Here is a 25,760-nt window from a genome sequence, read left to right as displayed (position 1 = left end):
GATTTTCTTCCCTTGGTCTTCAGGGAATCAAAGTTTTTAACCTGATATCTAAATAGCCAAGCAAAGTGGAAATGTTTAAATCCCACTTTGGCAAACTAGCAGAAATTACCAATTATCAGAGTCTTATCTATAAAACAAGAACATTTTACAGATGAAACGGTTATGAAAATACCATCTCTCTCACCATCCTCCTCCTTCACGCTCTCGTCAATTCGATCAAAGATACCCACTGACAACAGCAGTTCTGACCTAAGTTTGGACTCAGAGGGCAGTTATTTCGAATCTTTTCCATGTAGCTGGACACCACGTGTAAAATCGCTTTCTCACTCAAGTCCATCAATCATACAAATTGCTCTTATTAAAACCACAAGAAAAAACGCATAATCCCTCCATTTGGGGGTTTGTTTTATGGAGAAGTTCCCAGCCCATCTAGAAACATATACAAAAATCTCAATTCTTTAGGCTTCAGAGCAAGACTTCTCTAGAGTGAAATTCAGCATCTTCCTGGTGCCTTCTCTCACGTTTTGGGAGAGGTAAGTTGTGATTGTGACCTCCCAACGTTCAAATAATTTGGCATTCCTTAGGGAAGTGGGAAGACCTCACTGACCTTGGCGTCTTGGAGGAAAGGTACAAGACCTTGAAATATTAGGGACTGCACTAGAAAAGTCTAGAATCCAGAAACAGACTCCCACATTGGTTGGAATCCCTTTCATAGGTCCTGTTTCTTCATGTGAGAGATGAGGTAAGTCCTTCCCAGAGAACATTCCGTGACCCTAATCAGTAGCCTCCCGCAAAGGAGCCCTCACAGTGGCCCTGTGCAGCTTCATGCTAACGAGGCCCCAGCTGCCCTCTCTGCGATCCTCATTCTGTCATTCTGTGCAGCATTTACCTTCTAGGGGAGAAAGTCCGGTGGTGGTCTTACCTGTTTTTCCTGCTCCGCTCTCCCCAGTAATGAGAATACACTGGTCTTTATCTTGATCACGTAGGGATCTGTATGCTTCATCAGACAGGGCAAAGCTGCAGGGGATAATGGGGAAAAAGTCCTTAGAATTGAGCTCACTGTTGTGTGTTTATCACACGTAACTGCAGGCCCTTTAAAGGGCCACTGAGATGCTTTAGATAGAAAGCCGAGACATCACATTTATTTCCCTCAAATTCTGAAAATAAATAAATAAGCCCATCCATCCTTTGTGGCCCATGTTCCCCTTTCCCATGCATTCTCAATTAACCAAAACGGCACTGATTTACTGTATTCTAAAGAGATGCTTTATTTAACCCACATGCTATATTTATCGCTCCCTTTGTTAAAACCTAGGCAATTCAGGGAACCAGGGAGAAAATGTTACATCACATGTCCACAACAGGATAATATTGAGATTTTCTGGACACTATACTAGAGTTTCAAAACAATGAGGGAAAAAATCTTTTCAAACATTAGAGAAACGGTATCAAATACCAAACAGCTGATATCACCATCACTAAGATAAATACAGAACCACTGCCTTCACAATTGACTGTGACTGCCGGGTCCACCAGAGGCAAATGGCTCTCTGGGTTTGCCAGGGTTCCTGTCCAGTCCTGGCCCCCCAGGTCCCCACTGCACCCTATGACGACCAAGGGCCCCTAACTAGTAAGGCCGGGCCAGTCCTCATGTCGACCTTCCCCTCCTCGCAATTCACTAATAAGGTGAATTTTGCCCTTTCTTGCTAATTGAAAAATAATCTTGACACATGACAATGTATTTAATATAGGTTATGTTTCTCTTCTAATTCAGTTAACCAATACTTATTCAGAGTCTACCATGTGTCAAGAACATGCTGGGAATGTAAAGATAATTAAGACTCAGCCCTTCTTTCTTGAGTTCTCAGTCAAAAGTAGAGGAGAGAGATACAAATAGAAAAAAGGCAAGTGGAAGGACAAAGATCCGTGCAAAACATTGCAGAAGAAGACAGGGAATTCAAGGCAGTAGCGAATGGAGTTGGAGAATCTTAAGAGGTGGAAAAACCAGTCCTAAAGAATTCATTACCAAGACAAAGGGCTTTTAGGCAAAAACAAAGGCCAAAATATCCCAGAGGAGGGGTGACAGGGTTATGAGCAGTTTCACGTTGCTGGAAGGCAAAGCATAAGGAAGGGACAGATGAGTCACGAGCTACGGAGATAAATGTGCAGAAACAGATGAAGAATAGAGATGATGGGGAGCCACGCTACAGGCCTGTAAGCAGGGGAGTGGCACGCTGAGACGGTCATCAGATAGTAATTACAGCTAAAAACAGCAACTTTGACCCTGTACCAGCACTGCCTGCAAGCCCTTCATATTTAGTCATTTTAAATATCACAATAAAACAACTAAGAATAAAATATTATTAATCCCATTTACAGAGGATAAAACTGTGGCAAAAAAGTGAAGCTATAACTTACTGAGGTAACACTGCCAGTATGACACAGCAGAGCCAGAACTGACCCCTGCTCTGACCACTGGGATACACCACCTCTGCATCTTGGACAGGTCACAGGCCACAAAGGTGCATATGGGAGAGACCAGTTTGGGGGCAAGGAGTCTGGTGAACGGCTGGGATACAGAAAGAGTTTACATTTGAACGACCAGACCACAGAGGGCCTTTCAATCAAGGACCTTGGCTTTTCCTCAGAAATGTATCGAGCTGTTAATACCAACGTTTGCTGAGCAACTTCAATGTGCCAGGAGCTGAGTGAGGTGTCCTCATATTCATCATCAGATTTAACCCTTAAACAGCCCTATGAAGTAAATGTTAGCCTCCTTAAAAAAAAATGATCCAACTGAGACTGAGAGGTGACATGAGATACCCATGATCTCTTTCTTCGAACAGTCATAACTTGAACCCAGAAATACTGTGTATCATGTTCTTCTTGTCACATAATCTTATGATTATTTGTGATCTCATCTTCCAGCTGGACTACTGTGAGACCCTCAAAGAGAGGCACCACGAGCCTTCTCTTGTAAACATCACATCAAAGAATCCAGTGCCTTGCACATAACAAGTATACTCTAAATCCATTTGTTGAATGAATGTATGAATAGCAGAAAACGAGAGAAAAAATAATGGAAGTATCTCGCGCAAAGGACTTTTCTGAGTAACACGTTGCTTTAGCTTGTTTCTGTGAACAGTGTCCACACATCTCTTTCTGCCCAGGAAGTCATCTTCTCCCTCAAATGGAAATGGCCCTCTCAGCCATTTCCTATGTAACCAGCGCCTTGCTCACCCTCCAGGGTCACGCAGGGGCCTCGTCCTTCTCTCGTGTTCCCTGATCCCCAGGTGGAAACAAGCGTCCCCTTGTGTGCACCACTGCATACCGGGGATGGTGGAAAAACAGCGAATATGGAGCAGAAGACATCCTGGATAGGATTCCCTGCGCCCCAGATCCACAACTTCACTACCTACGTGAGCTCAAGCAAGTCACTTACCCTGGACCAACTCTGGTGTCTTCATGCACAAAACAGAGAATGAAACCACGTACTTGACCTTAGAAGATTAAATAAAAGTGTATAAAAGTGCTTTAAAAGGGATAAAACCCTGAATAAATATCCAAACTCTTTCTGTATTATAATCAGCTATGTACATATCTTCTTATCCCCTGGCAGAGTGTAAGCTCCTCTAGGGCACAGCCTTTCTTTCTATCTAATCTTTGTGCCATCCACAGAGCTATAAATATAAGACATCATCAATACCAAATTATGAAGGAATGAATGAGGGGATTCTCTCCAAGTACTGACCAAGTCACTACTGGAGTGAGCTCCATTAAGAACGGTAAACAGGAAATTCATTTCTTCTATGACCTTCATGCAGGGAAGGAAAGCAATGCTTAGATTTCTTATTAGCCTTCCTCCCCTCCCACTCCTTCCACCTCCAGACAATAGTTCAGAGATGCCACTATCATTATCATCACTGGCAAGAAACGCAGGGAAGCACACTGCAGAAAACACAAGCGAATTTTTCCAACCATACATATTCACCGACCTCTTCATGGAGTAGTTAACACAGGCCTTTTCCCGTGCTCCTAGGATTGCAATTTATATATATTACACTATTCCTAGATCCCAAATAATGCAAAATCCCTCCTAACATGAATAACCATATATGATTGTGTATGTGCACGTATATGTGTACACACACACACACACACACATACACACACACACACACGAGGCTTTGGAAGATCACCAAATGACCCTGCCAGGGGTTTATTTCAAGTCAAAACACCTTAAAAAAAAAAAAAAAAAAAAAGCTTATTATTTTCTTGTCTGTCCAGACAGAAATACTTAACTGCTGTCCCCCAAAACTGGGCTTGATTCATCTATGAAGAGTATATTTTAATATAAGATAAAGGCTAAAAGGGATAGCTATTCTTTTAGGACTCTAGAGAGCCATTGATTTCAAACTACCATGAAAATTTACCAGTTAAGTACTTAAGCACTGGGAAAACTGGCCTGAACTACTGGCACACCCATCTCAAGCACAGTATAAATGGCATCATACTTATTTCACAAAAACACAGATATTGACTTGATTTTTTTTAAAAAGGGCAAAAGGGCGGGCTCTGAAGGACGCAAGCCCTCCTCCCAATCTTGTTCTCTTTCCCTTTGGCAACATGAGCATGTCCCCATCACCAAAGCCAACATTTACAACTATAAACTGAAACCACATGCCAGTCTTCCCAACCACTCCATAATTAGGAAACCTAAATAAATCTTTAGAGAAGTTTTTACTTAAAAACAGTTGTGACCCATATGCTTTGCATTATTTTGTGAGCATGTCAGCATTGTTATTCACCACACGCAAAAATGAACGGTTTATTACAATATAATGACGATAACGTAAGGCGCAAGCATGGTTTTTATCCCACCACATCAAGAGCATGGTTTTATCCACTTCTTCTGCCCTATACTTGGGCTCTAAGAATAGAGACGGTCTTGACGTCTGAATGCAAGTCTCCCCTTCATTTCCAGATCAGCTAAAGGACTGCTCATTGAGAGCTAAACTTTCCCAACACCAAGTATGTTGTTCATTGCATGTTCCCAAACAGCTGTATCTATTGCTTTTAGGTTTTAGAAGTTTGGTTTGGGGCTCATCTATTATTTTCTGTCAGGGCGGAATGTTGGGTTGCATGTTCAAAATTATCCAGCTGGTATTTATGTTCCTCCTCCATCTTATTTCTACTCAGAATGTTACCCTCTACAGTGGTTCTGCTTTCACGGCCATCAGGGGCAATCGCAGGGCTTCTTTGGCCAAAACTCCAGGCCCTCCACCCCGCCGTTTCCTTTCTAAGTTTATTTCACCTACAATGCAAAGCAGGAAAGATGTTGTGACACCAAATACATCAACACCACCACCGAAAGCTTATGATCTTCCAAGTAGACCCCCATTTTCCAGTCTCTCTGGCTCTCTCCCCTACTGAGTTGCTTGAGAAATCATTCTCTACAACAGTCTGAGCCATTCTGAGGACTTTTAGTTTGTCAGTTCCATTAACCAAAGTGTTTAATAGAACAAAATCTGTCTTAGGAAACTTTCTTGAACTTAGATAATTGTTTCTACCTTTTATTTCATGTCTTTTTCTTCAAATGTTCTCAAAATGGATTATCCCCTTTCATTCAATCCTTATTCTTAGAATACTTTCAAATCACACTAGGGAAATTCTGCTTCTGAATTTAACCCTCTTAAAATAGCTCAGTCTCAAAATTTTCCTCTACAATCAAGATCTACAAATCTCAACTATTTCTTTACTTTCTAGCTCTGGTTCAGCCCTAAAAACTGGATGTTTCTAAAACTAAGTAACAAAAAAATAAATGTTTTTTAAAAAATTCCTAAACCCCAAGTGTTCCACCAATTTCTAACTTCATATTGAACCCGATCAAGGACTGAGGATAGTCCACAAGAAAGACATAGAAGAGAAGGAAAAGGAGAAAAGGAATTACGTGTGGTGTGTTTTGCACAAAAACCTTGAGAGTTTTTTTGTTTCTTCACTTGTTTGTTTTTGAGGAGAGGCACAATGCTGCCCTTCCTTGTAAAATACTATGCAGGTATCGGTACATCTATAATTGTCTCATATTGTTAATTCAGAAAACATCCACCCGCTTGAAAAATATCACCTTGTTAAATCAGCATTATGCCCTTTCACCAGACATTCATCCTATCACATCTTAAGGGAAAAGTTCAGGGAAAATAGGTCTATAATTTATAGTTATTTGTTACAAATAAATTTTATCTTGGAAAGCTTTATTGCATTCTTGTCCTATGCCGGTACAAGCACGGTAAATGAATATATCTACAACAATACAGTTATACCCTCCTACCACAACACTGGTAACATTCCTAACAATCCAAGCCTCAGAACAAGAGAAAACAGAGAACAAAAGCAAGCCCCTCTTCAAAATAAAGAGCATTGGGCAAAATGTACACTGTGAAGTAAAAAGGAAAGAATATGAAAACAAACTTAAAGAACAGGACTGGGGGGAGATGGACGGTAAATGGACCTAATGGTTCCAAAATTTCCATATTTTTACATAAAGTGGTACAATATACCTCTACATGGATCCTGAAATTTTAAGGATGTATATTATAATACCTAGAACAACCATTAAAATAATAACACACAGAGCTACAAAATAACTAACTAAAAAATTAAAATAAAATTCTAAAAAAAAAAATCAAATAATCCATAAAAGAGCAGGAAAAGAGGAATAAACATACAGGGGACAAACAGAAAATAAATTATTAAGTGGTAGACTTAAATTCAATCATATCAATAATTACATTAAATGTTAATGGACAAAATACTCCAATTCAAAGGGAGAGAATGTTAGAATGGATATAAAAGCAAAACCCAATTATATGCTGTCTACAGGAGTCACATTTAAAATATGAAGACAAAGGCTGAAAGGAAATAAGATGGAAAAAAATATACCAGGGAAAAAAATGGCTAAAAAAAAAAACAAAAACCCTGCATTGTACCTTTTCTCTTTACACATCTAAAGTCAAAGACGTCCCTAGTTACCAACTCAATATAAGAAGGCTGCTATGCCATGGGGATGACATATGGCAGAGTGCAGGTGAGACTTAAAAAATGAACTACAATCATTTTTCTAAGAATATTTTATCAATACTCCTATACATAAGTAGGCACATTGCTTTCTTTTGGCTACATGATTGGAAAAGGTTTGTTTCTATTAGCTACAAACAGAAATAATCTCATCAAAGTTGAGTCACTTTAAGATGACATCTATTCTGAAGTGACAACAGTAAAGCATTAAAGTTCAAACAACAGGCTTTAAAATAGGACAGGACAAATAGGCACAAAAAGTTTCTTCCTTTAGAATTACATTGGTTTCCAAAAAACAGATTCCACAGTATTTTTGTGAAATTTCATAGATTGCCTGTGTCAACCTCAATATACACTACGTCTCATTATTTTTTAATGGGTCACTCAAAAATATTTTTTTATCTTGTCTGTCAAATGTAACCACTAAGGGGACAAAAATCACAGTATTCGAATGTTTTGTGTATATAAAATGGTTCACATGTGTTATAAACATTTTAAGAAAGAAGAGAAATCCCTCTGTAATTAGACAAGAAACTCTTCTACTTCAGTACTAGAATTTATAAGCAAAGCTCTTTATTTCAAGTTTACATGCTAGTTACGGAATATAATCCAAAATAAACAGCAAAGAATACTTAAGGGGTAGTCTTCTTTCAAGATTTTAGAAATTTTATCTATAATCCTCTTGTGATGAAGCAGCTTTGGGGCACATCCAAAGTCTTCCAACCCCATGGGCCTAATCATTATCAAAATCATAATGGAGTTCCTCAAGTCTACCCAGTCCAGGGCCAGCTGGCTGAAAGTCACTTGACAGAGTCAACACCTTCCTTCTACTGGAGACTGATATGGAAGGTGCACTGGGCCCCAGGGTGACTCTTTTTCAAAGGTGGATTGGAAAAACCAGGTACTGGAGACATGCATTAGGAAGCAGATAAGAGGGCTAGAGAGACTAAATTACGCCAGGAAGGAAAAGGACTGGACTTAAGATATGAAAGCAGTGAGGAGGAAACATCTGTCTTCAGGGCCTGGAAGCTGCTCTTTGGAATTTAGCAGTAATCCCTTGTGCTGCTGAGGACTTCCTCCTGAAAATGGTGCCCTCAGCACGAGACACCATGCGGGAAAGCCCTCTACAGGGGCGGCATCCTGCTTTGGGCTTGACAAGCAGTCAAAAGCAAAGAGGCTAATTCCACTTCATCAGTCTTTGCTGCTGTGAGGCCTTATCCTTATCCTTATCATGAATTAATACAGTGGGGATGGTTCTACCATGTTGAGTCAATCCCCTAACTACTAAGATGGAAGAGTATGTGGAGGGTAGAGGAGACCATCCACAAGGGTGGGGTTCCCAGGGAGTTCACAGGCACCCATGAGATGAGAAGCACTGTAGTTCATGGGCACCATGAGATGAGAGGTATGGTACTCACTGTGTGGGTTCTGAGAACGATGATCCTCTAGAGGCTTAAAATCTAACAGGAAAGACACTTAAGTCCCTCAAGAAAGGGGGTGGGAGAAGGTAATTAACACATCAGCAATCTCCTAAAGACATTCAGAAAAGGAAAAAATGACTTCCTGAGAGAGGCATGTTATGGAAAGCTGTAAAATCTGAATCCCAAGGCATATACAAGGACAGAGGCTGCGAGGACACAGAGAATAAGGAGGAAATTATGTTATTTCCCCTGTCCAGAAATTAACAAAACACACCTGATTTGGGGGAAAAAACAAATAAGGAATCAGCCTCTTAATTCAAATTCAATAAGCCCTTGAAGTATTTTTAGTATCACTTTTAACAAAAGAATATTAACAATCATTTTTATTACCTGACTCTCGTAAAAATAATTACACAGTTACAGTCCACAAGAATAGCCTTTCCTGCTCAAGGTAAATACAATTTAAACAAATACCCAGCATAACTGTTTCCAAATTTGGGGGCGAAATTAATTTATTTCATTATTAATAATTTATTATTTCAATTAATTTCATAGTCAGTTTTTATCACTTTATTACAGGCAACTAAATCCTGGAAACACTTATCCCAAGAGAAGTTACTTCAAAGACCTTCCTAATTATCCTCAGGACTTAATGTTTTTACTCTTTAATGTAAACAGAATGATTTCAAGTTCTCAACACGCTAAGTGATTTTTCAGATAGACGTTCTCTACTGAATTAAAGCCTAAAAAAGTGCCTCCTCGTACGCCACTTTGTGTGTCTTTTTCTTCGCCTAACTTTGAAACACATTCCGATCTAAGGTACTTCAAATCCACATCCCAAATAGCAGACTGTTCAGTAAAGTGAATCTTTCATGTTTCTAACATTCAAAGGGAAACCACTCTGCACCAAATTGGACAGCCCCTGAATGCCTGCTACAAACACAAGATGCAAGGAAGTGGGGTCCCAGCTTCCCATGGGAGGAGAGAGAGAGGGACGCTTGTCCACAATAGAAGACACTGTGCTGGGGACCCTGGGCGGCACCACGTACTGAAGAAGTGCAGATAAATCTGGCTGCAGCTGTCACAGAGGCATCGGGTGGAGATGGCATCTGGATGGGAACCCGAAGTACACACTGCTTTGGTTTATTTAAAAAAAGAAAGAAAAAAAAACACACAGAGGAGAAGGGTGGTCAGTGGTGGAAAGTAATCAACTTCTTCAAGCTTCGGTCTGTGCTTCAAGCCTTACGGGGCTGGGCAGGGGATGTTTCTAGAGCGCCCCGTACAATGTCTGAAACGGAGCAGGGGCTCAGCAAAGGTCTGAAAGGCCAGCTGGGGCTAAATCTGCATGTTTACCTTCCAGAACCAAAGTTACAAACCTGTTCATGTTTTGGAGAACAAGACCTGCCTTCACTTCATAGAGCGGATACAAAATTCAATGAAATCAATAAATATTAATAAGATGCCTGATTACAGATATATGCACACATGTACACACAAAGACCACTGTATGTATACAATGGAATGTCTAGGTTTGCACATATTATTGTGGAGAAAGGAAAATGAATTGGCAAAATAATAATAATAACGAGACTTCTTCGTTATTAGCTAAATTCATATCATGATACCGTAAGGGAGGAACCATTTAGGAAATAATTTTAAGAGAATTCAGTATTCATTGATTCAATACATATTCTATGTGCCAGGGAGAGTGTTCAGTAGAATACAAAGGACATCATCCCTACCCTTGGGTGCCCAGTCTAGAGAAATCACATACTATCTAACTAGAAAATAATTTAGTCATTTGAGGACAAGTCCTTCGGTCTACGTGGCTTACTAAAAAAAAAAAGCCACAAAACAACAAAAAAACTTCCCCTAAAGCATGAGAGGGATACTGGTACCAGAAAAAAAATTTTAGTTTTGCTTCTTCTCTTTCATCGAGGGCCCCAATACCTTTCAAATCCACCCGCCCCTTCCTCTCTTCTCCATCACCAATTTTTTACTGCCTTAGACGAGTTCCCCATTTCTGGCCCGAGCTTCAGTAACTCTTAAAGGGGTTCTCTATACCCAAGCAGGACACTTGCACAAACCTCCTGACACAATGCTATCAAAATATGTTACCTTTTCATTACCATAACTCTGTCTCCATTCCTAATTCTGTCTTCACTGCAGCCAGATTTAACTTCTTGCTTTTATGTGTTTCTCTAACAAAGTTTTTTCCCCAAATTTGTTAGAACTCAAAGCAAGGTTATATCATTTCTGTCTCCAAAACCATGGTTCTATGGAGTAGTCTGATTTTAAGTATAATGCTCTATTTTGCTTAGGCACCAGAGAGAAATGTTGGCAGCACGACTGCGGATTTCCTAGGCAGTCGGACTGAACTGAAATGATCCTCATGTGGCCCAGAGGCCACCCTCCCCTACACACACCAGGGTTTCATATGTACCTATTCAAATAAGGTTTGCAAATTCAGGACACAGACAAATGCAGAAACCCTTCCTCTAGATTTCCAAACAGAAAACAAAGAAGTTCCATTATTACACAGCGAAATCCATGTCTTAATTTTAAAGAAACTCAGTGATTAATGGGGGGAAATCAGAGGATTGCAAACCAGACCACTGGGATAGAAGCCCCTCAGAGAAAGAGCAGGCCCCAAGCTGCAGTGATTGACAGCGCTCTCTGAGAGGACCAAGTGCGGTCAACAAAGGATGACCACTCCTTATCTGCCTGTGTCTTCCCAAGGGTTCTCACTCCCACGCCCTCCAGCTCCCCAGTCCTGGTCCCCACCCTAGGGAAGGGCCCTCAAGGATAAGGTTAGGAAGGCTCAAGACGCCAGGAGGTCTATTCTGCACAGTAGTTGCTTACTATTTTTACATTAAAAAAAAAAAAGAATGCTAAAATGTCTGCCTATAAAAAAATGGCTTCAAAGTGGCCACATAAGAATGGGTAAACCAAAAATACCATATGCCACTCGTCCTGCAGGCTGGCTTCCCTGCAACCCTCCTCCTTCAAAAATTCTAACAGGCCACGCCCTCCTTGACAAGCTTCCTGGCTCTTGACTGCTCTGGCAGAGCCTGGCCCATGGCTTTAGGAAGATGATAGAACAGCAGAGCTCTGAGCTACTCCTACTGCTAAAGGAAGATTTAATGCTGACACACAGAAAGCGCCCTGACACTCACAAGAGGCCTGAAACAACTCCTGCATCATTCCATCATGTGGAGAGCACAGCTCCAAAAGGAACCCAAATAGAGAGCACTCAAACATTTTTCAACGGCTTTCAAGTTTTTTAAGCCATGTCACTACGTCTGCAAAGTGGCCACAAGAAAATGACTGTGTTGAAATATCACATAGCAGATCACATATGTATGTGAGAGAAAGAAACTCTCGGATCTGCAGGCAGTCAGGATTTATTATCTCTGATAAAGTCCTTTGTCCTTAAAGACCAAACTTTGAGAAACTACAAATCAAGTCCTGAAAGCCAGGAACAAGCCTCCAGATCAGCAGGGCAGGGGCAAGGGCCCTGGATGAGAACAGACCATGCCCCGAGGCACTCTGGACACAGACACTGGGGCCTTGGGAGCTATGCAGAGTAGGATATGTTTTTATTACAGGATATAAACTCAAGAGAAGCTTATATCTTCAACACAAAATCCTGAACTTCCTTCACGTAAATCCAGACTGGTTCCTGATTACCCAGAGAGGTCAAAATCAGGCAGGCTACTCACACAGAATCCAGTCTCCACGAGCTTTATTTCTCATGAGTGTGGTACAGATTATAAAGCAAGCAAGCCCTTCCCAGGAGCTGGTCTGCCTATTCTTCCCGGGTCATCTCCCCCCGGTACCCTCTCTGCCCCAATGTCCTCACCAGACACCCTCTTCTCTTGGAAGCTCCCCGATGTCTCCCCTTGTTCTAGGAGCGCCTTGCCTGTACACCTATGAAACCCCATTTATACATCTATTATACCCTTAGCACACAGTATCTTAACTTTCTGGAGACTGTTCTGCTTACAGTTTCTCTCCCTTGAGAGCAGGAATTATGACTCACCCGGGAATCTCAGTGCCTAACACACAGTAGATGCTCAGAATAAATCTGTAGAATGAATCTTAACACAGTCTTTTCTCCTCTTCATGCAAGAAATTGACAAAACTAATGCATGGCATTTTCAAAGTCTATGTTTGTTTACCAACTACTTGTAAATAACCAAGTAAAGGAGAAATCAAAGGAAATGTTATTCAAGTAAGCATATGTAAATGCACATTCATACGTTTACAAAGAAAGAGCTGTATGGATTTAAAATATTCAAAGAAGAAAGTTAAAGAGAAATGGGACTCTATTTTATACTCCCTATCTGAAATTCTTCATTTAGGTGATCACTTAGTATTCAGCAGTTCTCCCTAATGCTAGTCTATATAGATTCTATTTGAAGACATAGGCAACTGATCATCTAAAATCTTCTGCTTTAGAAAGGCAAAGTGTGATTATATTTGCACCAGTAACATTCTAGGACCTTGCTAGTTCTTGAACTAAGACACAAAAGCTATTACTCATCTGCAGAGCTGGCTGATGAGAATATCTTGCTCTCATCCTTCCTAGAGCCCCAGCTGATATGATCTCTCTTCTCCAAAATATGTATAGTCACTTCTCTAGATCCCCCTTGAGCAAATTATCATGTTTATCCTAACTTTCTTCTCGAATTCTGCAGCCAATATCTACCGAGTGCCTACAACTGCCAGAAACTGTGCCCAGCATCAGAGGGCGTGAAGTTGAAAACGAGGCTTGTCTCTGCTCTCCAGATCCTCAAGTTCAAAGCTCTCCCTCCACCATGGCCTCTTAAAAGAGTCACAAATCACAATCCCATTCTGCCCCTCCAGGCAAAGGACCTCTCCCTGGAAGAAGGCCTGGAGTTTCACCGTTCTGGAATTTATGTTCTTCAGAGCAGATTTTCTGCACAAAGAAAATTACTGGGATTTGCAGGGGCAGGGCACTCAAAATTTTTCTTAGATGAATAAACCAATAAATCTTCAAAGACTTCACACATTAAATCTTTATAACTTAAACTGGTTAGGAGACTATCTAGAAAAGCTATAGTAACAACCCTCTGCTCCTCTCCCATGTGTCTTTCTCACCACTGAAATCTGACATGCTGTTGAGTCTAATCAATTTAGTGACATGCCCTAGAAGGATGCCAAATGACCCTCGCCAGAGCTTTCTATATGCCAACAGCAGGCTCAGTGACAGAGAAGAAAATCTACAAAGATTTGGAATGAAGCCACATTTCTCAGGAGGTTTCAGAACTATGAACACTTATTGGAAGACGTCTCTTCAATTTGTATAAACAGCCGTTCAAATAGGGAATCTCAATTCCTAAAAATATTCTATGGTTCCTAACCTTATTGCTTAAGGTTAAAAAAAAGAAACCACACACACATGCACGTTCACACACACACGTATGCCTGCTCTCTCCAAATATGTGTACTTCAAATACCTACTGACTGAGAAAATACCCATCTCCGCAATAACTCCCTAGGCCCACAGACTGGAACCATCCTTATACCCTACACAGTTGCCTAATCACCATCATAAATTAGTTCCAGTCTAGAGAATCTTCGCTTTGTCACGTCTCATGCTCCACATCTCTACAGAGAGGAGGGGGCCATCTATTCAAACAGGTCTTGGTTTGCTTCCTCAATTTTCATAAAATGATGACAGCCCAACCTATTATTCAGTGGATTTTAAAATTAAGGCTCTGTTTTTATTGACAAGAGCATGTGTACTCTGGGCCCTTTCCAGAGAATACAACCTCCAATTGTCTGCAGACCACCCTTAATTCAAAGCCCAGTTATGAAAAAACAGAAAACAAATAAAGGAACAAACAGAACCGCCATGAAGTATCACCTGAAGGAGTAACTGTAATCTACCTATTCCTTGTGCTCCTAAATCAAGGCAAACCATCAATAAGCCGGGTGCTTGTACCAGGGGTTCTAACCTTTGATGCACACTGGAGGCACCTAGGAGCAGATGCCTCCTTTACCCCTCCCCTCCCCCCCCGCCCACACTCCACAGATTCTGATCACATTCTGCCGTGGTTCTACTGAGTATCCCAGGAGGACAACCACTGACTTATACGTTGTACAGACTTGGCTTTTGCTAACCTGTGCTTTGGCGTTATGTCCTCTGCCTCCACTTCGTGAAGTGGCATAAAAAGAAGCTATATAAAACTCACTACCTCTATTTTCCGCAGTGAATTTTGGGAGGTGTTGCTCGAGATGACATCCTTCAAGTCCTAAGTCCCATAAGAGAAATCTCTTTTAAACCTAACTGGTAAGGAAAACTTTGCTTCTCTTGAGCAACTCACGTGCTTTGATCTTATGTGCAAAAATAATTTTGTCACTGATCGTTATTTCCCTTGTTGTTTTGACTACCAGGAAATGAAAAATCCAAGTTCAGTAACCAGAGAGGACATCATGGTATTAACTTTCGCTCGGCTCTCATTTATTTTCTGTTTCCTTTGCTCTGACCTTTAAAAAGCTATTCATTTTATAATATTGACTGTAAAATAGTACGCTGCCTCCAGTCAATTTTCAATGTGAGAGGACATAATAATTAGCTCCCACTCATATTCTTCACACATTTTTGGACTATAAAATACCAAATGATGCAACTGGTATGACTAAAATCCGTGCATACAGGTACAGTTCTTTGTTTTTAGGGGGAAGGAGAGATGATGGATGGATGGATGGATAGGTAGGTAGGTAGCTGGATAGATAGATTTGCCCCAAAATATATGAGCCCCCTTATAAGCATAGCTAAGAAAGGCAATTTCTCAGAAAATTTTCATTTATTCACTTAAAACTCTAACATTCAAAACTATCACAAATCTAAGAAAATCTTCAGTGTGAAAGCAGACAGACATAGGTTTACCAGAATAAAAAGACTACAATTTAAAAATTGTAGCAACACTGAGACAAGAGAAACTTCAAAAGGCTATTGCCCTACCCCATGTTATTGAAATAGCATGACTGTTGGCATGGATTCTGTATCTATTCAAATTATCTGTGCATTCCTAATTCTATGCTTTATTCCCTAATCCATCACTCAACAATCTCAAACCTCCCCAACTCTTCTGTAAAACTCCCATTTTCTTCTCCTTTCTTGCCAATTCCAAGAGGATTCCTTCCTTAAATGCTTTTGTGCAGATACTGAAAAGGAAGCATACGCTTATGAAAATGTATTGTTCCATTCACTAAGATCTCCAGTGTAAATAAGACAGATCTTGGTCACCAGTAACTCAAAAAGAGTTAAGACTTATTTCTTGAGAGTCATCTCTATAAAGAGAATTGGAAAATATCTGCCTTCATTGTAATGTAACTAAGGCTTTTCAGTTACATCTCCAAGTTGACAGAGGAGTTTCTGTCAAAAGCACCCAGTTGACAATGAAGTTGGAAAAGAGCAAAACCAGGCTTCAAATCTAGATATGTTAACTAACCTTAATTACTCTAATTTAGACTATGAACTCTAGTTTAGAAACTCTAAAGAATGAAATGGCCTACATAAGCCATAACCTAGTTATTCTAGACAACTGAAGCAAACCTTTCATTCACTAACACTAAAAGAAAATTTCCAATGATTTTTTTCCCTAAAATACACCACACATTTCTTAAACAGGAGAATCATATACCCATAGAATTTTAGATTTGAAAGGAACCTTAGAATCAAATATTTCCCATTCACAAATTCTTTGTTGACATTCACAACTTAAACACCCACCAATAACTGTATTGACAGCATGAGTTAATTTGTGGATATTTAGCTGTAACACTGTCAGTATACATTCCCATCTCATACTTGGATAACTTTCATTTAGTTTTCTGTCCCCTATTATGAATAACTAAAGGAGTTGTTGCCTATATTTTAAAAATTATATTATACCACTTGAAATTTTTCTGTTTTTCTTTTTTGCAGAAGTCATTAAATATCAAGCTAAGATACCCAAGCAAAGTCTTTACAATTTGGCTTTATCTTTTGATATGAATTCCTAGAACAACAGGTATTTTTGAACATGTGATTAAAAGTTTATTTAATCTACTTAACTGATATTACAAGACTGTCTAATATGTGCCACCCACTGTTCTAGGCACTGGGAACACAGCAGTGAACATGGACCTGGCATTCTAGGGGTGGGATGGAGGGGAAGGCACGCAATAAAGAAAACAAGTAAAATACAGTATATGCTGGAAAGTGGTGAAAAGAGAGAAATAAAGCAGGCACAAGGAATAGTGAGTGCAGGGCAGAAAAAGGGAGCAGGCAGCAATTGTTGGAAAGTATAACAATGGAAGGACCCACTAAGAAGGTGACATTTGAGCAAACACTTGAAGGAAGTGAGGGAGAAGGACATGTGGAGATACACAGAGAGATAGACAGACACATACACAGGTGGGGGGCTGGGGTATTCCAGGCAGAGAGAACAGAGAGACAAAACCCTCAATATGCAAGTGTACATCTGGCTTAATGGTTAAACAGGATCCTATTTTAACCATCATACTACTTTATGCTTTATTTAATGCCTTCAAACAGCTGGTTGACAATGATTTTTAATCATACTTTTGGGTACATCAATCTACAAATATTGATAGCGACAATAAGCAAGATACTCAATTTGGTACTCTTGTACCATTCAAAGAAAACAGAAAATTTAGTCTATCCCCGAAAGAGGATCCTGTGTTGTAGGGAAAATAAGATATATATGCACAAGAAGATAATCAGCTTTTTTAAAATAAATGCATAGAAATGTATAAACTGAAACTTGCTTTTTAAAACTATTTATGAAAAAACAAGTACATTTTTCCCAGATTAAGAGGATGCAAGAAAAGCATGTAAAGGATACATTGTAAGCATTTTTGCAAAGGATTTGATCATTACCAAAATTAACAAGAGAATGACTAGTATAAATTTGGAAGTAGAATTCAAAAGTAATATATCATCTACATTATATAAGATGAAAATAGAGAGTGACATTATTTATTGGGTTTGAAGGGATGGGTTTTGTTTTCCCACCATGAAAATTAAGATTATTGCCTTAAAATTAAAATTTATTGGTCAGAAGTAACATTAGAATTCTTCTGTAATCATTTCTAAAATTTTAATATTTCTTCATCTTCCACCTTTGACTACATGTATATTTGTAAAAAGAATTTAATTACAGTTGTCCTTAAACACAACTCAAACTCCCCAGTGTAGGGGAAATTGATTTTTACTTATTCATCACCCATCTGGGAAGAGTTGAATCCAAAAAAATTAACACTGCACTGGCTTAAGTTTCAAAGCTGGTTAGAATCATTTTGCCACAATTCCCAATAGATGAATATGTGAATTAATATAGATGAGCTTAGTGTCTACTCTTCTAAAACTTGCAATAAACATTGATTTTATGAAAATCAATAACATAGGAATTGGACTAAAGACAGATCTATTGCCATAAACAATCAAATCATTTAGACACATCTTCCAATATTCACATATTACTACTTCTATAAACAATAGCAACAAAATGTGACACTACTAAAAGCCTTTGTTCATAATAAGCCAGTAAGTCACATGTCTCTGTGCTGAACAGCAGTGTGAAAGAAAAGGAATAGTAACAGAACCATGAAAAATGAGTGAACAGTTTTACTTTTGTAGTTTAAAATGTATTCAAATAAGATTAAAATGGAAATGTGGAAATGCACCATGATTACAGCCATTACAAGGGAAAAATATTTGAAAGTACTTTAAGAGGATTTATTTTCCTTCTAAGTTATACTACTGAACTCATGTTTAAATTCTTGCAGAGGCCTGCTTTACATGGTACCCATGAGTTGAAGTATCAAATAGTAGCAACCCTACTGAAATGAACAGATGAACCTAGCAAACAGGAGGCCATGCAACATATTGACTAAATCCCATTCCATTTTCCCCTTTCCCCGTACATGGGAAGACTGTACTTCCCAGCCTCCTTTGCAGTTAGGTTGGGCCCATGTGACTGCGCACTGGCCAACGAATAAGGCCTGACCGTGCTTTCTCTTCACCTTCCACAGAAACCTTAAAGGCCATGTGTTCCAGTTGTTATAACTACAAGACAGAAGCAGCTTGGACATGAGTCACCACTTGGAGGAAAGCCTCTGAGTAAAGCCATCTGACCCCCATCAGACTGGGCCATCAGTGAGAACAAACCTTCACTGTATTATATCTTGAGATGCGAAGGCTTATTGCCCAAGCATAACCTACCTTATTCTGACTAATACTGTACATCCCTTATATTCCCTAACTAGATCTCAAACATACTTAGACTATAACTTTGAGTTTCATTTAGGACAGGTGGGAAATTTGTTAGCAACTAGCATGGAATAGCTGAAGGCTAAAAATAAATATTTCCTGAGTCCCTAACATGTACCCAATACCAGGCCTCCAGAGTGAGGTGTGGGCATCCCAGGGCATGGCCAAGATGCGCCATGGAGGATGGATATAAAATATTAGAACTTCTATTTATGACTTTATTCATCATTTTTTAAATGATTTCTTCATTTCTTTTTTTTTTTTAATTTTATTTACTTTTTTTTTCCCCCCAAAGCCCCAGTAGATAGTTGTATGTCATAGCTGCACATCCTTCTAGTTGCTGTATGTGGGACGTGGCCTCAGCATGGCCAGAGAAGTGGTGCGTCGGTGCACGCCCGGAATCCGAACCTGGGCTGCCAGCAGCAGAGCGCGCGCACCTAACCGCTAAGCCATGGGGCCGGCCCTGAAGTTTCCTATTCTTGTGTATGTTTTATAATGTACACAATATATCAGGATGGTACGACTTGAAGTTAACTATAGATAAGCAAACATACTGGACAGCTTTTAAGACCACTGATCTTGAGGCAACAAAGTAAATATAATGCATAGTCCCTGCTCAAAAGATGCTTACTCTTGTGTAAGTCCAATACTTCAACAGGGAACAATTAATGAAATATATGACAGTATACAACAAAGTACTGTATAATTGTGACATGATGAATGCTATGGAAAATACATGTTAGGGCCACCAAGTGGCCTTTTGGGAAGAGGCTTCAAAAGGTAGGTGTACCCCAGATGCATCTGTAAACATGAGTAGGATTTGAATATGTGGAGAAGAGTGGAGTGAGTGTAACAGAAGATGAGGCCGGGGTGCCTGGAAAGCAGCAGAAATGAAAGAAACAGCGAAATAGGCACGAAGAAGCCAAGTGAAGGAGGGCTTACAACCAACTGATCAGTAGCTATAAATTTATTCAAACTCAACCTCTCTATTTTCACAGCCAAAATTTTCACTTAGGACTGATTTTAATCCTATAAGTTCTATTCAACAACAATGCCAGATATACACGATATACACAAACACCAAAGAAAAGTTTAAGTCCCTAAATATAGAAAATGACAAAGATTTTCAAGTTTTAAGATTCATTTATGCTACCTTATCTATGCCTGCAAGACAATGTATGGCATTCACAATCATAGATATCATACTATTATAACAAAAATTATGTTACATTATGAAAAGGAAGCAAATGTTCAAAGCATTATACATTATACACATTATACATTTCTCTTTGTTTTAGGAACGATGCCCAGTAAACCCCCATACACATTTCCACACTTCCTTCTTCCTTATAACCACATTCCAGGTAATGAGTAACCAGATAGCAATGACTCACCCACATCACATAATCTTAAATAGCTACATGTGTTCATTTTATAATTGATGTCTCAACATCTTTATACTTCAGTAACATTTTTCTTTAATACATTTCTCTGATCTCGAACGGGATTCTGCCATTTTGAATATTGTTGTTTTTATCCATAATGCTATTCACATAAGCAAATTATGTATAAGCCTCTGCTATTAATGATGGCCAAGACAATGTCTAGATAGAATAAATACAGATAGAGGCAGGAGCAACTGCTGTAGGACGGAATGTGAGGTAGGTTATGTGAGTGTGAGAATATGTCTTTTGAAAGCAAGCAAAGCAATGGCTTAAAAACTAGCAATTCCTGAAGAAACATTCAAGAGCCTTTAGTGACCCATGCTTCATGAAAATACAGAAGACAAAAGTGGAAATGGACTCCTCCGGCAGCAATCTACGGGCTTCAGCAGCCAACCTGAGTAGGCCTGCATGTGTTTCCCAAAGATAAATGTCCATGGTGCACACCAGCAAATCTCCCTCCCTCCAGGTGCTGTCTAATTTTCTGCTGTTGAGGTGGACTGAAGGATAAAGATTAGTAGAAAACATATATATTCTAACTTATTCCTCTACTGCTAAATTTTTGTGGAACGAGGCTAAACCATCTATAAGGCTTAGGATGTTCCTAACGTAACTGAGGATACTCTTTTCAGACCTCAAGCTGACTACCCATGCACCCAGACATTGAACACTAATATCCCAAGAGGAGGGCATCATATCCAAAGGAGAGCGCATCCTTTGTAGAAGCCAATAACGGCTGAAAATCAGTATGCTGTGTATCAAACGTTCCTCCTCCTGAATAACATTATGATCCATCACCAAGAGCCACTAGAGGTTCTGACATAAAACATAACGAGTTAACATCTGTTTACACTTACAAGTCATTTCAACATTCAGTCATTTACCACTCATTCATTAAAACATTGCATTTATAGACATACGCATTTAGGCATATTTAATAAGACTGAAAATTTTTTCCAGTTGGTGACTAAAAATGCAAGATGGCAATTTTTCCAGACACATAAGCTTGTAATTCTAAGTAATGCCCTCATCCCAAACTCTCCTTTTATTTAGAGTAACCTTCATAAGCCTTCAATCCTCCCAATGATCAAGCAGACTGGCATTTGACTGTTTTATTTAAAGAGAAAAAAAGTTCTACATGTAGCTATCATCTCAACTCCAACACCATTTCCCCTTCCCATCATCCTGGTTCACTGGGCCATAACTGGTTGTGTGCTTTATCTTCTATATAGCCAGTTATTTATACTACAGCAATCACCTCTTTCTAGAATTTCTTCTTCAAGACTCAACACAAGTGGCATCTTCAGAATCTCTGAATCCACCAACTTTTTGAGTTTCCACCTTATTCCTTGTCATTACAAGTACACTATTGTATTAAAATGACCTGTTTATGAAGCCATTCCCCTCTCCTCCCAACTAGCCTGAAGATTCTTTTTTTTTTTTTTTGTGAGGAAGATCAGCCCTGAGCTAACATCCACGCTAATCCTCCTCTTTTTGCTGAGGAAGACCAGCTCTGAGCTAACATCTATTGCCAATCCTCCTCCTTTTTTTTCCCCCCCAAAGCCCCAGTAGATAGTTGTATGTCGTAGTTGCACATCCTTCTAGTTGCTGTATGTGGGACGCGGCCTCAGCATGGCCGGAGAAGCGGTGTGTCGGCGCGCGCCGGGGGTCCGATCCCGGGCCGCCAGTAGCAGAGCATGCGCACTTAACCGCTAAGCCACGGGGCCGGCCCTAGCCTGAAGATTCTTAAGACAAAGATCATGTGTGTCTTCTACACACAGTTTGTAACAAATAGTAGGCCCCCCAAATTCATTCATTCATTCACTCACTCAACAAATATTTATGGAATGGCTGCTCGGTGCCGGGCACTGTTCGAACTGCTATGAATACATGGATACATGAAATAAACAAAGATCCTGCTCTCGGGGAGATGACGTTCGAATACAGAAGACAAACGATACAGACATAAATGAACACCTAGTGAAATGTCAGATAATGACAAATGAAGAAAAGTAAATTAGTCTAAGGCGATACAGTGAGTGATCGGGGTGGGGACTGCTATTTTAGGTAGTGTAATCACTGACAATTCAGGCGTTTCCCAGCTGAAGTGAGAGAACAAGTCAGACCCGAGACACGGGAAGAGTGATGCTGAGTGTCGGGCACGTGAGAGGAGCAGCAAGGAGGCCAGGATGGCTGGAGCGAGGGGACGTGAAGTAACGTAGTCGGGTGGCCAGCGCCCTCAAGTGAAGCCCCGCATGGCAGTGGAGGTGGTGAGACTGGGACAGTGAAGGCAGAGCCAACAAGACCCAATGGTCGATTGAATGTAGGGTGGGAGAGAAAAGGAAGAAAAGATCTGTGCCTTGAGCAGCCAAAGGACGGTGATGCCACTGACAGAAATGAGAAGAGGAGAGGGAGTTGAGCAACCCCAAGTCAGGTTAGAAGCATACTACAAAGTTTGAGATGCCTCTTGGACACCCAAGGAGATACTGAAGAGCTGAAAATAGCTAATTGCTGGGAGCTCAGGGGAGTGGTCCACATGGAGACCCAAATCTGGGGCATCAGCACATAGGCGGTATTTAAAGCCCACATGGGCTCATGTAAGTAGAGCCTACAGAGGAGAAAAGAAAAGGCCCCAGAGCCGAGCCCTCGGACGCACCAACATTCAAGGTAGAGAGGAAGAGGCGCATCCGGTGGAGGCCAAAGATGAAGCAGCCAGGGGGCTGGGGAAAACAGCAAAGTGTGGAGGCCAGAAAGTCAAATTTAAAAAGGGGGTTCAGGAAGGAATTGGTCACAATGCCAAATGTTACTGAGAATTAAAGGAAGAGAAGGATTCAGAATTGACTATTGGATTTGATGGAGGAGGTCACAGATGATCTTGAAAAGAATAGTTCTAGTGGAGTAGGAAGATACAAGTCCAATTCGAGTGAGTTTAATAAAGAAAAGGAGATAAACTAGAGACAACAAGTATATGCAACTTTTTCAGAGTTTTGTAATAAAGGGAGATGAATGGTGTGGAATCAAGAGAATATTATAGCATATATGTTGGTGGGAATGGAAGAGAGAGAAGGAAAAGTTGGTAATACCGTAAAGAAGGGAGATAATCACAGAGCGATGTCCTTAGGGGCTGGACGGGATCCAGAGTGCATGTGGAGGGAGGCAGTGCCTGAGAGGGGAGCCGGGCAGTTGAGTCTTTATGATACTTAATGTTTATTGAATTGAACTGGTGAACTACCCTTAAGACATTTCCTGGAAAAGGGAGGCCCACTAATTCAGGTTTCTAGGATACCACACAGAGACTCCAACATTATCTTGGCCTCAGGAAGCTAACACTCGAGAACAATATATGCACATGTCCACATCTGTGCTATAATAAGAAATATATCTGGTCTTTGTCTCTGGTTCCTGGCACAGAGGTCCTAAAACCTTTGGAATTTCCTGAGTAATAGGAATGTCTTTTGTTATTCATAACAAGACCCTTTGGCCCACATCTGAGTTTATACTAATGAGGTAACTCATGGTGGTACCCCTAGATAGCTTCAGGATGGGGGCTGGTCACCAGAAAGACCAAGTGCATGATTAGAGGGTGGAATTTTCAGTCCCACCTCTCTAGCTCCAGGAAGGGAAAGGGGGCTGCAGATTGAGTTATAATAACTCTTGAACAAGGAGATTCAGGGAGCTTCTGGGTTGGTGAAGGCACTGATAAGCTGGGAAGTTGGCATGCCTGGTGAAGGCATGGAAACTCTGCACTCCTTTTCCCCCATACTTTGCCCTATGCACCTCTTCCATTCGTCTGTTCCTGAGTTGTATCTTTTATAATAAACCAGTAAATGTAAGTTCCTGGGTTCTATGAGTCGTTCTAGCAAATTACTGAACCTGAGGGGGGTTGTGGAAACTCCCAAATTTGTAGTCTGCTGGGTAGAGGTGTGGGCACTCCATTTGCGCAGGCATCTGAAGTGGGGGCGGTCTTGTGGGACAAAGCCCTTGACCTGCGGGATCTGCAATAACTCTGGGTAGTTAGTGTCAGAATTGAATTGAATTGTTAGACACCCAGCTGGTGTCGGAGAATTGGTTGGTGTTGGAAAAAAACACATTCGGTGTCAGAAAACACACAACATCTGCTCTTAGGCCATGGGGGGATAAAACAAACAACAGATAGGGGACCATGAGAATTGATGACAGGAGTGAATGTCTCAATGTCAAAATTTCAAGCGATCAGGTTTAAGGAGTAAGAAAAGAAGACTATAAAAACTGCACTCTCTTAAAAATAGACACGTCTAACCAAGGACCCTAAATGCAGGAAACATGGGGGTGGGGAGTTAGCACACAGCAAAGCTGGTCTATTTGCTTCCCAAACCTTAATCACCTGCAGAGGAAGTTGAGATCAAAGCAACATAGAACCAATGAGTTAAGAGGCATGGACAATGGAACATGAACAAATTTTTACCTTAAAAATAAAACAGCTACATGGTGAATTCATACACTAACAAGGAATTCAAATTATACTTAAAACTTTTCAGAAATACATTTATAAAACAGTAAATGCTAAGTGATTGAGCACGAGCAGAAGAGATCCAATGTTGGGAATGTAAGCCTATACAGTAGTCCCCCCTTATTCACCAGGCATACATTCCAAGACCCCCAGTGGATGCCTGAAAACTGGGATGGTACCGAACCTTATATATACTATGTTTTTTCCTATATATACATACCTATGATAAAGTTTAATTTATTAGGCACAGTAAAAGATTAACAATAACTAATAATAAAATAGAACAATTACACTGTAATAAAAGTTATGTGAACATGGTCTCTCTCTCAAAATACCTTTTTTACTGGACTCACCCTTCTTGCTGTGATGACGTAAGATGACACAATGCCTACACGATGAGATGAAGTAAGATGAATAACATAGACATTGTGATGTAGTGTCCAGGGCAAGATGGAACGTGACAGTGCAAGATTTCATCACACTACTCTGAACAGTGCACAATTTAAAACTTATGAATTGTTTATTTCTGGAATTTTCCACTTAATATTTTCGGACCAGAGATGACTGCAGGTTAACGGAAACCATGGAAAGCAAAACTGCGGATAAGGGGGGACTACTGTATACACATTCTCTTCCCTAAGTTCAGACAAGCCACTCAGTCCCCATATTGAAAATGAGGGAACGTGGAAGTGCCAGGGAGGAAGCCCCCTATTCCAAGTCTATGCAAAAAGACCACCCAGGGCCATGCTCTTCTAAGTATCCACTGCTGCTTTACAAGGCAGTCTCCAGGCTATTTTAACTTTTTGGGAATTGTTAGGCATCGTGATCCCCACCCCAGCCAGGAGTCATGACTGGTCTCTGAGCCTCTGCCCTCCTCACCACTTCCAGTCACTTCCACTAGGTTCTATGGATTTGCCTTCGAAATGTCCCCTCATTTCCAGATGAGACTTCTGTCCTTCTCCCTTCTAGCCTAGAGTACTGCAAAAGCCTACCAGACCCCTAAACTTCCCTCCCCTTGAGTGCCT

At 40.4% G+C, this 25,760-nt stretch overlaps 1 protein-coding gene across 4 annotated transcripts in view; it reads right to left on the bottom strand.

Moving 5' to 3' along the window:
* Positions 1-25,760, bottom strand: part of MYO1B (myosin IB) — a 182,268-nt gene that overhangs the window by 93,643 nt on the left and 62,865 nt on the right. For all 4 annotated transcript variants that reach the window (XM_087435510.1, XM_087435512.1, XM_087435513.1 and 1 more), the window contains one exon: positions 923-1,017. In XM_087435510.1, the coding sequence (XP_087291636.1) occupies positions 923-1,017 (95 nt within the window). The remainder of the gene's footprint in view (positions 1-922; positions 1,018-25,760) is intronic.

The sequence above is a fragment of the Ceratotherium simum genome, chromosome 9 (genome assembly GCF_057802395.1).
Source record: "Ceratotherium simum simum isolate JZ-2026a chromosome 9, ASM5780239v1, whole genome shotgun sequence".
Lineage (NCBI taxonomy): Eukaryota > Metazoa > Chordata > Mammalia > Perissodactyla > Rhinocerotidae > Ceratotherium > Ceratotherium simum.
The sequence above is the reverse complement of the archived record's forward strand: the minus strand, read 5'-3'. Positions and strand labels throughout refer to the sequence as shown.